Source organism: Stenella coeruleoalba (assembly GCF_951394435.1).
Source record: "Stenella coeruleoalba genome assembly, chromosome: 13".
Classification (NCBI taxonomy): domain Eukaryota; kingdom Metazoa; phylum Chordata; class Mammalia; order Artiodactyla; family Delphinidae; genus Stenella; species Stenella coeruleoalba.
The window spans coordinates 50,079,944-50,095,983 of record NC_137159.1 but is presented as its reverse complement, the minus strand read 5'-3'; the positions used below and the strand labels follow the sequence as shown (position 1 = coordinate 50,095,983).

Here is a 16,040-nt window from a genome sequence, read left to right as displayed (position 1 = left end):
AGATCCCAAACAAAGAAGATGGCAAAGAAAAAAAAGAATTACTTCTTGTAGCAGTATGAAGGGAGTTTGTAAAACATTAGATGTGGGCAATTGGAAACATGAAACCTACATGATGAGGTGAATTGAATTATCAATATTCAACAAATGAAGAAGTCAGCAGTGGCTTTAGTAGTTTTATAATCCATCCCTTTCTACACCTCTGAAAGAGTAACACCTAGTTCTGTTATGGCTTTAGTCCATAGTTCAGAACCATCTCCTTCATGAGGACACATGGTGGTCTTAAATAGTTGCTTGTCAGGCGTAAAGCAATGAAAATCAGCCAGAGGTCCACCTTTAGCTGTTATTGAGCACTGAACTGGGAGTCAGGGGATCTGGGCTGCAGTGCAGACTTTACAGGGGTTCTGTACTGGTAGCTGGGGTTGGATAGACCAACTTCGAACCAGCCTTTCTCAAACTGTTCTCAGAATATTAATCCTGGAAGACGCTCTTAAAGAAAAAAATTCCACAATTGAAATTGTTTGCAAGCATCAAAAAATCTATTTTCCTCTTGGAAATCACAGAACCGTATTGGCATAGCGAAAGGCTTTCCTTTCGGCGTAATACTGACAACATCCCTCTGAACGAAGGACCTACTAAGGAAAGACTAAACTAGTTCCTAGCTAAACAATAGTCTATGGTTATGGGATATGGCTAGTGATCTAAACCAAAACAGCAAAACGAGGAATATATAGCAAAGGAAGAAAATAAAAGGGAAAAATATAATTAGATAATTAGAAGTAAGTGCTGGTCAGTTGAGATGGCAATGAGATACAGGAACTTGCTGTGAGGAGAGGGGTCAACACAGGCAGCCTATATAATATAATCTCAGATCTCCCTACGCCAAGAATGGCCATCAGTGGAGTCTTTTCTTCTAGTATTGTGGCCATCTGACCCCGCTGGAGAAAAAGATATCTGTATCCACACAGTCACTTAGACTTAAAATTTCAAGTTTTGAATGGGTGTTCACATTCTTCTTAGAAATTCTAACTCCAGGAAGAATTAAGCGAGATCAAAGGGGCCTTTCTAGATTCATTGACTGCCCCCAGGTAAAGCTGAGTTTCTAAGTTAAGTCTGAAATCAAAAACCCTTTGCCCATGGTCGGGATGAAACCTGCTCCTTGAGTTCTTGGAAAATACTGAAAGCCTAAAGGAACACATTTTCTTACTCGGAAAGTAAGGGAACGGAGAGGGAGAGCTCTGGCCACTGGGAGGAGGAGGAGATTATTCTTAAATCAGTGGGTTGCTGTAAACTATCTCAAAGTTATGAAGAGCTTTACATCCATTTTTCAAAGCATTCTCATTCCTGTTGATTCATTTGATCATCCTGAATGCCCTCTGTGGTGTTTTTTTTCTCTAGTATTTTACAGATGACGAAAGCAACAACAATCCCCCCCTCCCCTGCAACTTGCAAGGCACTGTGCTGGATGTTTTAATCCTCCATTTAATCCTCACAGCAACTCTGAAAAAGGTACACATTGCAATTTCCATGATACAGCCAAGAGCCCACGTGATAGAACAAAAAGCAGTGTCATAGTCTGGGTTAGAACCCAGGTCTCTTGCGATCTGGAGTCCACACTCTTCCATCTCTGACTTGTCATAATCAATTAAAGGCCCACCTGTGACTATAACCTGAGAATTCCCTCCATTCCTGACCCTGCTCACCTAGTTGAGTACTTTATTCACGGTGCTATGTTGTCTCAGGCTGCCTAAACCCTCCTGAAGCCAGAAATATTCAACCACTCTCAGCTATAGTCTAAATCGGAAGTGGGCATTCCACAGACTGCGGCTCACATCTGGCTACTCCCTGTTGTTCTATGCAGAATGAAAAAAATTCTCTCTTCTAGTAAAGAGATACCAGAAAGCAGACAGCCTAGCACAGAAGGGAGTTTTGGATAGAGGAGTATCACCGTAAAATTAAGTCTCGTTAGAGGCTGTCTGCTTTAGCGACTGGTTGGCGCTGCTTGGCCCATGGGGAAACATTGAAAAAAGAGAAGGGCCAGGAGAGGTAGAAATTGTGTGTGTGTGTTGGGGGCTGTATCATTTAGCGTTCACCACCATCCGACTAAGCAGGTCGTATTAAACCCTCTAGAAGTTAGGAACCTGAGACTCAAAAGAGGTTCAGTAATTGTTCAAAGTCGCTTAGGAATGGGTGACTTCTTACAGGAGCTCAGGTACACCTGCTCCCTCCTGTGTTTATGATCAAGTAAGAAAGCAGCCTGTGCATAGGTGCGTTCTTCCTTATAATCGGGAGTAGCTGTCCACCTGAGGCGGTTCAGCCAGAACACGCAGTTGGTCACTTATTTTCCCTGCCGCTGCAGCTGCCTTTGGGTAGGAATGGAGGGCTTGTGATGTCAAGGGAAAAAGGAACAAGCAGAACCTAGTCAGTCTTGCGGCCGTTTGTCCCTGAATGGAAATCTGAAGTGCAGCACCATCGTGTTTGAGTGTAGGTAAGGTAATTGGTAAACAAAAAGGTGACCACCTTCTGCAGTAACATAAGAGTCATGCATAGCTTTGGGGAACCAAGATTAAAACAGGCTTCCAGAATAGCAGCTTCTGTTTCAAATCCTTGGGATAAAACCACTGAGCAGATCTACAATCTCTCAGCCACCACTTGCCAGCTCTCGGGGGAAATATCAATAGTAATTGGACAATTAAACAGTTCTGCTTTCCTCTTGCTCTAATGCAGTGGACATGGGACTTTAAGGGAAGAATAGTTGACTGTGAGGCGAAAGGCCTGCTTTCTAGTTTAGGCTCTGTCTCAACTCATTGTGAGAGTTTGGGCAATTCTCTTTACTCTCCAGACCCCGGATTCCTCCATTGCAAAGTAAAGAGATAGAGTGAAATGATGTCTAAGATCTTGTCCAATTCTTAGAGTCCGTCTACTTCCTATTAAAATAGTTCAGTAAAAATCTAAAGTTGGGAATCACACTTTCCCAGGGGTATGAAAGATTATCCTGTCTCTCTCCATCCCTCTCTGCCTCCTTTTCTCTTTTCTTTCTTCCTTTTTTCACACCCCTTCCCTCCCTTACAATTCCTTTTTCCCCAGGAAGCAGAGTCTCAGTTCAGGGATTACTTGCTGGAGCCTCCAAAGCAGTAGTGACTCTTGCCTTCTTGAATTCAGTGTCCTCAGGAAACACACCGCGCTTTCCACTTAAATCGAAGGCGTCTTTCTCCCTCCAACCCTAACTCTTCTAGGTTTCTGATTTTTCTCAGTTTTATTTCTCTGGTTTCACCAAAGAGTCTATGGCACCCAAGAGCAGAAGTGTTGAAAACAACGAAAAGCTCTTCCCTTTGCATTTGAATTTGGGTCTCCGTGCTGCCCTTCCCCGACAATTCTGAGACAAAGTCTCACTACGATCCTTAGAGAACCGCAGGGCGGGAGTGTTGGGCCGGGGGAGTTTGTTTTATGTAAGCCTTTGGTCAGGGCCGAAATATTTTAGCCCAACAGTTATCAGTCCAATGTGAAAATAATAATAGCATGCAACACACCAATACCGGCCACGCTGTCGTTCCCACTGTCTCTGATACTCACAGTTCAACCGCATTCCTGGGGAGGTCGGAGGGAATCTCTGTCACCTTGCTCTCCTGGCAGAGGAGAACCCTGTTAGAGCAGTGGCAGATCCGATGATGACATCCTGCGCCCAAGCTCAGGAATGTGAGCAAGGCCACCAGGAGCAAGGCCATGTTTATTTATCCATCCACCTGCTTTCTTCCTGCGTCTGCAGAGAAAAACCGGCACAGGTTTCAGAGGCTCCCCACCGAGCCCTTGTGAGAAGAGATCTGCCTTGGGAGCTGGTAGGGTCACGTGACCCACCCAGGGATGCTTCCCCCCACCCCCCTTCAGTCACTTCCAGACAAATAGCAAAATGTCTTGTGTGCTAGCATTGATTTTAGGGGAAGCAAGATAAGTTACTCCCTTATCTTTCTTGATTGAGTTTATTACACCCTGACCCAAGGAAGACAGCAAATAGAACCTTGATGCATGTCTGGAATAGTTTATATTAATTTGACTGTAGAAATGTCCTTCCTGGTCACTATTTTTTTCTCAAACCAGTGACATGACTGGTCACCGACTTTGACTTTCTCCAAAAACGACACAGTCTGGAATGTGAAACATCACTAAGAGTGTCACTGGGTGAAGGGCAGGGACCTGTTTCCAGTCTTGGCCTCAGCGTCTTCCTCTAGTCCACTTGATATAAAACCAGAACTTCTGGGTTGTACTCATTGATCCTCTTCCTTGCTGGAATTACTAACCAGAAATGGTGTTGCTCGGAAGACAGGCAGTGGGTTAGTGAGCCCCAGGCAGAAGGCACTTCTGAGAGGGGAGTCCACAGAGATAACTGACTCCTCTGAGCGACCTATGGAATGGGCTGTGTTTTCAGTGGGGTTTAGTAGATGCCAGCTGTCCACTCTCTACGGCATAGCCTTTCTGGCTTCTCTCATTTCCAGGCTCTGAAGATTGCCTTTGCCTTTTGGAAGCTGGCACAAATGAGTTTATTTAATCTATGCTTTTAACTTAGTTTTACATGTTCTCTGTAGGTGACGATCGTGGCGCTTTTGTTGACACTCGCCATCAAGGAGATGGCGAGGATCTCAGGAACGTTTGGCCACACTGTCAGTAAAGGGGCCTTCAACTTTCAACTCCAGAACCTATGAAGTTTAAAAGGCGGAATATTCTCTGAGATCCTGCCTGAAGCTTATTACTTGCTAAAATTAGCTTCAACACTATCTTTAAGTAATTAGTTGCATAAAATTGAGTTATGTGAAAATGCTAAGCAGTATATATTGATCCCACTCCTTTCTTCCTCTCTACTAGCTCGTCAAGGAATAATGACATATGATGAATGGATTAACTAATCATTAAGGGAAAAACAGAAGCAAGTGACTTTTAGGGTGAAGTTGTTCCCTGGCTTCTTCTGGGAGCAACTGATTCATTCTAACTCCAGAACTGGAAGGTCAAGGCAGTATCTATATAGACTCTATATGCCAGCAGTTTTGGCTAACATGAACAGTTAAATTATTTCATTCACCAATTGATGCATGGAGTCATAGTCTTTCAGATGTGGAAGGGTCTTAATTCAATAAATTAACTAAGGCTTAAGTTTACTTTAAAATATCCACATTGATGTAAAGGGGTTGACTTACCTCTGTTTGAATAACTCCACTGACCAAAAAACTCATTACCAGTTGAACTTCTCACCCATACACCTACCCCACAAATCCCCACTGAGATGTTGGAGAGCTCTAGTTATAACTAAATTAGTCCTCATATAACGAGCATAAATTTGAGCATAAATGAGTTATACATTTTTTAACTGAGATTTTGATTTTAAAACTATGTCCTCTTCACAGTTGACAGATGACATATATAAGGTAAATGTAAATTATTAAGCAAGATAGTAGAACAGTTGTAGACTGAAGAAGTAGATGCCACCGACATTGCATCTATGTAGTTGTCTCTCCTTTACCCCTCTCATGTTCCTATGCCTAGAAGTGACCCTTAATCTGAATTTTGTGTTTATTATTCCTTTGTTTTTTAAAATTAATTTTATTACCAAAGTATGCCTCTCCAAACATTATATTGCTTAATTTTGCTTGTTTTTGAGTTTTATACAAATTGTATTACTCTTAACTAGTTTTTGGTTACTTGCTATTTTACACTATGACATTTTAAAGGACCTTCCATATTTCTATATGTAGCTGTAGTTTGTAAAATTTCACTACTGCGTAATATTCCATTATATAAATATACTACCATTTATGTTTTCATTCTCCTGTGATCTTTCTTTATTCTGAGGCCATAAAAATATTCTCCTGTGTTTTCTTCTAAAACTTTTATAGTTTTACTCTGCACATTTAAGTCTTTAATTTATTAGGTATTAATATTTATGTGTGGTACGTGTCGGGAACCCAATTTCAGTATTATTCAATGGCATATGGTTTTTATCCACATGGATAAACAATTTTCCCAGAACCGCTTTTTGAATAGACCCTCTTTTTTTTCTTTCATTTGTAAAATTATCACATCTCAAGTAACTACTATTTTGCATAGGTTTGCATTTAAGCTCTTTTATATATAGACCATCATCCTTTTTACATGCACCAATGCTATACTGTCTTAATTACTAGAACTTTAAAATCGTCTTGACATGTGGTAAGAAAATTTCTTCTTTTCTAATTCCTTCCTTCCTCCTTCTTCCCTCTCCCTCTCCTTCCCTCCTTCTTCCCTCTCCCTCTCCTTCCCTCCCCTCTCCCTCCCTCATTCTCTTTTCCTTCTCTCTGTCTCTTTCTCTCTCTCTCTCTTCCTTTCTTTTTCTTCTCTGGTTGGGATACCCAGTGCAATGATGAGTAGAAGTTATGATGAGCATTCTTGTCATGTTCCTGATTTTAGAGAAAATGTTTTCTAATTTTTCACCTTTAAAATGATATTTGTTATAGGCTTTTGATGCCTACTAGGTTAGATTCTATCAGGTTAAAGATTGTAGAAAAGTTTTCTAAGAAATTTTTTCTTACCATGAATAGAAATGAATATCATCAAATGCCTTTTCTGCATTTGTTTTACCCCTAACCTATTAATTTGCTGAGTTACAATGATAATTTTATACTATTAAACTCCTCATATTCCTAGGATTAACAGACTTCATTAAAAGTTACTGTTATTTTATACGCCAAGAGATTTGACTTCCAGTATTTTATTTACAATTTTGGCATCTGTGTTCATAAGCAATTTGTAATTTAGTAATGAGTAATGTAGTTTCTAATTTTCCTTTCTGTTGTTGTCCTTATACGGTTTGGTATCATGGGTGTATTTACCTCACAGACTGAGTTGGGCCATAATCCCTCTTATTTTGCTCTTAGGAAAAAACGGTTTCAGATTAGAATAATCTATTCCTTGAAAGTATGGATTTACTTGCCTGTAAACCATCCAAGCCTGGTCTTATGGTGTGTGTGTGTGTGTGTGTGTGTGTGTGTGTGTGTGTGTGTGTGTAGATTTAAAAATATTCGTTCAACTTCTTTAGTTGTTATTGGGCTATTCAAGCTTCCTATTTCTTAAATTTTACACTATAAGTTTTCTAGGAATTTTCCATTTCATTCAAGTTTTAAAATGTATTGTGATCAAGGTTTTTAGTATTCTCTTTTTGAATCTTTCAAAAACTATTCCTAGTGTTCTTTATTTCTGTCCATTTTCTTCGTATTAGCCAACCTTGCCAAATTTTTTTCTATTAATTGTCCTCTCACGGACTGACTTCTGCCTTTGCCAGTCATATTCTATCTTTATTTTCCTTTTCCACAGTTTTTCCTATTGTTTTCTCATCTGTTTTCTTTTTTGCTCTTTTTCTTTTTAACCTCTTATTTGGATGTCAGTTCATTTGTTTTTCAGCCCTTCCTCCTTTCTAATATATATATGTATACTTACATGTAAGTATATATATATATACACACACATACTTAATCTGTAAATTTCCCTGTAGTCTTTGCCTTAGCTCTATCCCATAAATATTGATGAGTAAATTTTTCATTATAGCTAAGTCCTAAGTATTCCTCAATTTTCCATTATGATTTCTTCTTTAACTCCCAAATAATTGAGATGTACAGTTTTGAAATCTACAAAATACAGATATTTAAATGTATCTGTTCGTTATTGACCTCTACTTCAAATTGCATAATGATCAGAGAATGTGCTATTGATTTTCCCCCAAATATGTTGATATGTGTTTTATGGCTTAGTACGGTTCAATTTTGTAAATATTCAATGTGAGCTTGAGAAGGATCTCTGTTTACCTGTGACATTCTCTATTTACCTGTGCCAGGCTCTATATTTGTCCCATAAACCCAGTATATTATTATTTTCCTAAAATTGTCTATATATCAATATTTACTAACATTTTAAGTTTTAATTAAACTAATGAAGGGATTTCTGTTGAAATTTCACATGGTCAGAATGACACAAGTTGTCCCTATATTTTTCTTCACATATAAATGATACTTGGGGCATACATCTTTAGAATGGAATATATACATGGTGAATTAAACCTTCTCTAATTTTGTAGCATCTTACTGTACACATGGTATTGTCTTTTATCTTAAAATCTATCTGTCCGATATTAGCATAGAGATACCACCTTTTCATTTGATAAATATTTTTCTCGTATAACTTTTTCTACCTTTGTGCTTTCAACCTTTCTGTGTCTTTATGTTTTAGGCATGTCTTTTATAACCACTGGTAGAATTTTATAACCACTTAGCTGAATTTTTTTTAATACATTCTTACAATCTCTTTTAACAGATGACCTTAATAATTTACATCTATTCTGATTATTGATCCATATGGATGCTTTTTTCTGGCCATGCAGCTTGCTTTCTACTTTGTTCTAATTTTACATGCTCCATTTTTTCCCCTTTTTTGTCTTTTATTTGTTGAATCTTGTGTGTTTGTCTCTTTTATTGCTTTGTTTTGTTTTCTTATTCTATTTTGTTCTGTCTACCATTTTGGATGTTATAGACTCTCCTTATTAATTTTAATGGTTACTCTGAAATTTTTACCTCATACTTTAGCTTATGCCTTTTATTTAAAAAGTTTAATTTTATCAGTATTTAAAATCCCTTCCTGAAAGATGCATGGACTTTAAATTTTGAAGCCTACTCACTGGCTAGACAAAATGTATTTTTTTGCTGTCCAATATTTTAGTTCTGTCATTATTATATATCTTCATTATTTTATACGTTCAATATTTGCTTAGATTCTCTGCCACTTTGGACATGTTAATGGATCTCCAAGGAGTTTGTATTCTCATTTTCCTTTATCAATACTGCATTGGAAAGCTTTGAGAAGCTTTGCTTATGACCAAATATAATCTCTTTCCAAAGATAAGCCTCAAAATAATGGAAGACAGCTATTTTCAGGGAAATGCTGGTAAATGTTTAACAATCAGCCTTCCAGGGAAAAAAGTCCTTGTTTATAGTGTTTGTTAATTTCCACGGTGTAAATTCTCCTGCCATAGCTTATATCAAGCTACCAATGTGATGTCAACCAGCTTGCTAAATTCCTCAGCATTTGTCCATCTGCTCTTATGAGTTGGTAAGAGCTGGTTCTAGCACATCACTGGCTATTTTGTACCTCTTGAATCATCTTTTTACTTGTTTAGATGATCCCCGATTCCTTCAAGCCATTCCTTACCTGACATAGCTTTGAGTGTGTGATAGTTTATTTGGATCTTCACTTTAGAATCATCTCCAACATGGGTTGCTGTATCTCAGGGGCCGAAGCCTAGAGTGTTGTTTGGGGTTGTTTAACATCATCGTGAGTTCTGTGAGCTTTATGAGTCTGGCTGGATGGGAAGTGTTGTAGGATATGCATATATAGACATACTCTCAGAAGCAGCTATTTGGAATTGCGGTCTTCTCAAATGATGGGAGAATTGGGCATAGCCATTGTGGCAGCAATGTTTGGCTCTGATATTGGATACTGAAGGGAAAAACCCTTCTCTAACATAAAAGGGAATCTAATACATGGAATATGAGGCTCTAAATGAGCTTACCAGGAGATTAGTGGTGATAAACCTGAATTAAATGCCTTATTTCTGAGTGTTTAGTCCTGAAAAATTATGTGGGATACAGATCTTTTTCTTCCCCTGTATATCTCCCACCAAACCCTCATCATTCTTTTTATCCTGTCATTAGCTTCCCTTGCCTTTTCTTTTACTTATTCTGTTTTGAGAAGAGCTTTCTTTGGAGGTCATTTGCCAGTTCTTCCTTGCATCAGTGGACACCTTGTATTCGGCACTGCCATCAGGTTGCTCAGATTTCCCTGTAGATTTCTGAGGGTTTAAGAACAATGCAAGCATCAGGTGATGATGATTATGATTATGGCTGTCGTCTTAAGAATGTGTTCTTAGGAATCTATCTCTTAGGAAATCAGGGTCCCTTTTAGCTTCCTGATTTCCTAAGTTAAAGTTTGTCAGATCACAGAGATCTTGAATCTCAGAGATGAGGCAGCCTGTCTGCACCATTGGAATGGAGGACCAAATGCAGTTTCTTCTGGCGGCTTTTATTCTGTGGACTCTGATGGTCTCACACAACTATGTGCAATTCTTCACCCAGGAAAGTTTGTCACAGGTTGGAAATTCGAAGTGGCTTATAAATCTGAAAAATTAATTTCCAAACCAATTTTCTTTTCATTTCACGGTAGTCGTGTAAAGATAGGGTCTCTGGGGTCACTGGGAGAACATGTGTGTGTCTGCTGATTGGGCAGAAAGCTGTCCTATTGATGGAGATAACTTCTGTTGCAATCTATTGGTCATGCCAAGTCACAAGGCTAGATCAGATTCAAGGGCTGGGAAACAGACTCCACCTTGGTGAGAGGAACACAAAGGTACCTGGCAAAGTGGCGTGCACACACAGGGGGAAATAATTGCAGCCACTTCTGCCAATATTTACTGCAGGTATCTAAGCATTTAGAGAGGACATCATTGTTTATGCTAGGTAACTTCTGCTTCTTCTTTCCTTGATGTTTTCCAAAGTACCAGTTAGGCCAACTAATAGAGATACTGACAATGATAATGTTGAAGATTCATTTTCAGCCTTTAGTAGTTTGTTCAATTATTAACTAACCATGTTGCTATCCCAAGAAAGACAATAATGTAAGCTGGTCGTTTTAACACTATGATGTTTTCAAATGACCAAAGATATTTATTTTCCATTCAGAAATTTGTATTTGGTAGGTTTGTATTTATTTAAAAAAACTAAATTCCTTTTCTCCTTTTATACATTGTTATACTGTAATTTCAGTTGTTCATGTGAATCTAATGTAGACTTGCTATAATATTAGTGGCCTTAGTGAAGTATACTATGAGACTTATGGCAGGAATAAAAATTCCTTGTGATATGACAAGAGCATAAAGGTATCATTTGTGAATATGCAGTAAAACATGATAATCTTTGGACACGAAGTCTTTCAAGTAGCAGCCTTGAATCCACTTTATTATTTAAGATTATATTATAATCTTAATTACAGTTCCCATTATACTTATTTTTTTATACATTAAGCTTTATTTATTGACATTTTATTGTTGTATCATATAATTTCTAATAAGAATTAGATGGGATTATGTAAACCTGGTAGGGCATTACATAGGAGCCTAGCACACCAGCCCACCAGTCATACCTGGCATGTTTTCATATTGAGGCAGACAGTCATTTAGGCTGTAATTTTAATGAACCCTCTTGGGTTGAGCAGTGTACGACCTGTACAGCTGCACCTGACGGTCCTACACCAGGGAATCAGGATGGGTACCAGTGATTAGTGCTTGACCCGGTGACGGTAAGTTTATTGGACAGTAGCAGTGGAGGCTGAGGAGAAGCACTTTGACAAAATACTCAGAGTGCTGGGGTGGTGGTCCAGAGGAGCATCCTTTAGGACATCACACAACTGATCATCTGCATTACCTATTCCTAAGGTCAAGAAAGGAAGAAGCAGTGCACTGGAGTTGGGAGACCTGGGCTCTGTCCATAACTCTGTCACTCCTGTGGCATCCCTGGAGATTTTTAATCATCTGCAAGTCAGTTTCTTCTCCTCCAACATGTGAGTGTAAACACTTAACCTACAGGGCTGTTGTGAAGACAGCCTGGGATTCACATGTGAAAGCACTGTGACAGAGCCTGGTGTCAATGTGTGCTATTCTTCTTGTGGCTGTTGTGATGAAAAGGAAAGGTAAGCAGCTCATCACTGGAGGAGAGAATCTTTTTCATGACGACTTTCCATTTGGTTTATGTGGTGAGGTGGTAGGCGAACAACTTTGGCCGCATGATTGTTTAACTCTGTGTGCCCCTGACCTTGTCCGAGCCAGTCATCACCATTACTCCAGGGGCAACACCGACCTTCACGGACCCTTGTCTCCCCTTCTTGGACCCTTTCTCCCACTCAGGACTTGGGGAGTTCAAGGCCAACCTGTTGTGGGCAGAGAGATGATGTAACCTCCCAACGGGTCCTTGACTGATTGGGTAACAAACGAAGTATACGGTCAAAACAAAAATGTTACAATGAAGACTAATGATGGTGAAGGGGAGGCCTGTTTGTAAGCCTGATGGCCAGTTGGTGCCACTTTTGAACAAACAAAGCGGAGTTTGAAATTCTTGCATTAGTTTAATTTCTCATAGGTGTGGAATGTCTCAGGCTCTTTTAAAAACACAATGGGGAGAATGCAAATCACACCTTAGTCATTGCAAATGATCTTTGGTCCAGTGTTTTGACCCCCAACATTTCTAGGCTTCAGAGTAAGTTGAAATTGAAAGGGAGCACACTTGGGAATTGGGGTGCACTGATATAAGAGTCAGATGCATCGTATGTTCCGACAGCAGGCAGGGGCTGGTGGAAAGCAGGGTAGTGACTGCATCTAGTCACTGGTTTGATCCTGGGAAGTTTCATGAAAAATTCAAGGGCAATGAATGTTTTCAGGAGTGGTTGTAGTGAAGCCATTATTAATATAAATCTACACCTGGTATCCTCCAAAAATTTAGCCCTAGGAATTGGTGCGCACCAAAGTCTAGGATCCTGCCCCTTGCCTCGAGGGGCTTAAACGTTTGGTTATGACAATGTGACTATACAACGTATGATGTTCTTTACTTCACAGGAATATAACCAAGAATTAAAGTATTGCCTTATACCTAATTACAAACTATGTAGGCTGCAGTGCTCCAGGAAACACTGATTTTGAACTGAGTCTCCGTAGCTCTGAAGATAAATAGTTTTGACAGTTTTCTGACTTAGCTGTTTCCTGCACCCACTTAGACCTCTCCACCAAACATCCACTTAAACAAAATATTTTAAATATGAATATATACATATATATATATATATGCAGTATATAGACATATTCAAAAGAATGGCATGGCAGAGTAGGGTCGCTGTTTATGAAAGCATAAGTGTCAGTTGCCAGCAACACAGCATTGCAGGCTAAACTCCCAGGGTCTATTTTCTGTTTCTGTTCTTTGGAATGAAGAAAAGTAATACTGACATTCCATTATTTATGGACATGGTTAAAGAAAAGAGAAGCAGTGAAATTTCACTGCTTTCAGAGGCTAGTTTATTTTGATTCCACATAGGGCCCTGGGCCTTTGCCTCACAATGATGTCCCTTTCCCTGTCGATACCTCAGCAACCCTGGTGCTGTGATGTCTCAGTGCCCTCTAGGGTGAGGGAAAGAGCTGGCGGAACCTAGCCATCAGTATTCCCTGGGCTTGGGAGGCAACTGGTCAGTGGATCAGGAGCGTGTGGAAGGCCTGCTCTGTGTCTTGCACTCTGGAACCTTGGGTGCTGAGAGCGAAGCTGAGGCAGAAAACGGAGACTCTGTTCTCAGGGGATTACTGGTGCACAGGATTGACGGGAGCTGGGCCTATAAAAATAGGGTCCCATGTACATAAGATGTGCAGAATGCAGAGCACAGCTTATGTTTATTTTGTGCTAACTTTGCACTAGACCCCAGGCTAAATACTGGCATAATCTCTGGCCCTTCTACCAACGCTACAAGGCAGCTCTGATTATTCTCATTTTGTGGATGGAAAAACGGAGGCTTCGAAAGGTTAAGTGTATCTGCCCTGGGTCACACGGCTGGCGACTGATAAGCCTAGAACTGGAATATGAATGGTATCCCTCTGAAGTCAGAGCACCTCTGCTTAGGTGCGGCAGGGCCTTGGAAAGCAAGGCAGCCTGGGAGGGGGGGCCGGAAGCAGCAGGCTGAGGATGGTTGGCAGGCAGGCTGACTGACACAGTGACTTCTGCTGGGCTGTGCTCAGCCACCTTCCAGGGGAGAGGAACCCCTCCCTCTGTTGCTCCTTGGTGACCCTGGAAGGCAGTGGACCCTCATTTGTTTCTGCGGGATAGCCCTGCTGAATCATTCCAACCACACTGTGGCCAACTTACCTACTACCTTCATGTTCTATTTTTATGTTTGTGGCTCTCAGCAGGAAATAGCTCAGCTTTAATGGCAGCTTTTAGAGTGAGGTTTTTAGAGAACCCATTTAATTTATCATGTAAACTAGGACAATTTTGAGAGTGAAAGGGAAATCTGCTAGTAATTATGCCAGGGCTATCCTGGGCACCCAAGGCTACGTACGGTCACCCTACCGATATTGGACCAAAGGATGGAGCTACCATGGAAATAAGATCTACATTATTCAGACAAGAACATCTTTAGAATAGGGAGCAGCGAAACGGAAGTAAGCTTCTTCTACTACAGCAGTGTTGTCTTCTGTCTGATGTTAGGGCATGAATTAGGACAACTGAAGTCCCTCAACCTTCACCCACCTTGGACAAGGCCAAGGCAGCTCTGATTTACCATGTCAGAGTGACATTGTTATGTGGAGACCTCGTGCTTACTGCCAAACTTAATGAATCTGGACTGTTCTAACTTACAGGAGTTAAAGAACTTCTTATTCTTGAAGATCTTTGAATATTTTTGCTTACAATTTATAAATTGGACTATAGCAAGGCATGCTGGGGTTTCCCTTAATAGGTCAGCTAACCAAAGGCATTGCAAGAATCTGGAAAATGTCACATATTGCTGGTCCGGGACTCCAAAAGAGGGGAGATAAGGAGTGGAGAGGAGGAGAGGGAGGGAAGAAAGGAGGAAGGAAGGGAGGGAGGACGGACTAGATGGCTTTAAGCCAAAAAAATCCAGGAACGTCTTGTGACAGTGGACTTCGAGCCCAGGATCCTGCTCTTTTTAATCCCTGACCCTCTTGTCGTTTGTTCTCTTTGGGCTGACAAATGGGTGCTGATTCGTGACAGCATCATTGATCGAATGACATGTTGTCTTGTATCATGTCTGATAATAAAGAAACGTAAAAATGCTTCTAGGCTTAACTTGACAGTATCCATTTAGATGGTAGCTTCTAGTCCTAAATCTTTCCGAGAATGACAGAAAATTCCCTTTGTCTAAAACATGAGTGTTTTTCATCACTAATACCCCAAATAATGCTTGGTCTGAGACCAGCCTCCTCAATAATTTCCATCAAACGACTCCTAATGGGGGGAGGGGTGGGTTTCCAAAGAGATCCTCAATAAAGTCAGCATTGCTTTGAGCCTCTTATTTTATATTATAAATGCATGCAAATATTACATTCTGTTTTACAATATACCCATGTTTGCTATAGAATTTGTCAGAATATCTTTAGTAAGAGTTATATGCAAAGGCGACGTGCCATTTTTATTCTGCAGTTTCACATTATCCCTGACATAAGACCACATCCTCCATTTTAAGAATGAGGGAATAAAACCTCCCCACAGCGCTGACAGGAGGGAGGAGTTGATTATTTTTGGAGTCAGAGATCTAGAGTTTTGCTTCTGAAAGTCAAATAAAAACCTGGACATATTGATTTTATTTCAAAACTTTTTTTTCCTCCAAATTCTTCAGAAGATCAGAAATATAGTACCAGATAAACAAGTGATTCTGACCATGTTATTGCACACAGTATTGACCTGCAAGGAGCCAGGGAGAGGAAACAAGGAGAGAAATACCGTAACACGATTTTGGTACCAACCAAATAAAACCCTTAGTGACTCTTTTCTCCCGCATGGCTCCATCTCCCTAAACAGTTCATTGGTTTTTATCAGAAGGATAATTTACAATTTGGAATTTCACGGTACAGTAGGATTAAAATAAAGTCAAAAAATTCAGACTCAACTCTGAATTTTCCCTTTTCTCTCTCTCTTTTTTTTTTTTTTTTGCGTTACGCGGGCCTCTCACTGTTGTGGCCTCTCCTGTTGCGGAGCACAGGCTCTGCACACGCAGGCTCAGCGGCCATGGCTCACGGGCCCAGCCGCTCCGCGGCACGTGGGATCTTCCCGGACCGGGGCACGAACCCGTGTCCCCTGCATCGGCAGGCGGACTCTCAACCACTGTGCCACCAGGGAAGCCCTCTTTTTTTTTTTTTTTTTTGATGGAGATGTGTTTGTCCTTCCCTGAGGGAAGGACAGATGAGTATGAACTTTGGTATTCTTGGAGTA

General features: G+C 40.3%; 2 protein-coding genes across 19 annotated transcripts in view; one reads left to right on the top strand and one right to left on the bottom strand.

Moving 5' to 3' along the window:
* Window positions 1-4,339, bottom strand: part of FSHR (follicle stimulating hormone receptor) — a 166,056-nt gene extending 161,717 nt beyond the window's left edge. For all 7 annotated transcript variants that reach the window (XM_079941089.1, XM_079941086.1, XM_079941087.1 and 4 more), the window contains exon 1: window positions 3,571-4,339. In XM_079941089.1, coding sequence (XP_079797215.1) covers window positions 3,571-3,722 — 152 coding nt within the window. In that variant the 5' untranslated portion in view covers window positions 3,723-4,339. The remainder of the gene's footprint in view (window positions 1-3,570) is intronic.
* Window positions 1-16,040, top strand: part of GTF2A1L (general transcription factor IIA subunit 1 like) — a 959,941-nt gene that overhangs the window by 459,061 nt on the left and 484,840 nt on the right. The window lies entirely within an intron of this gene.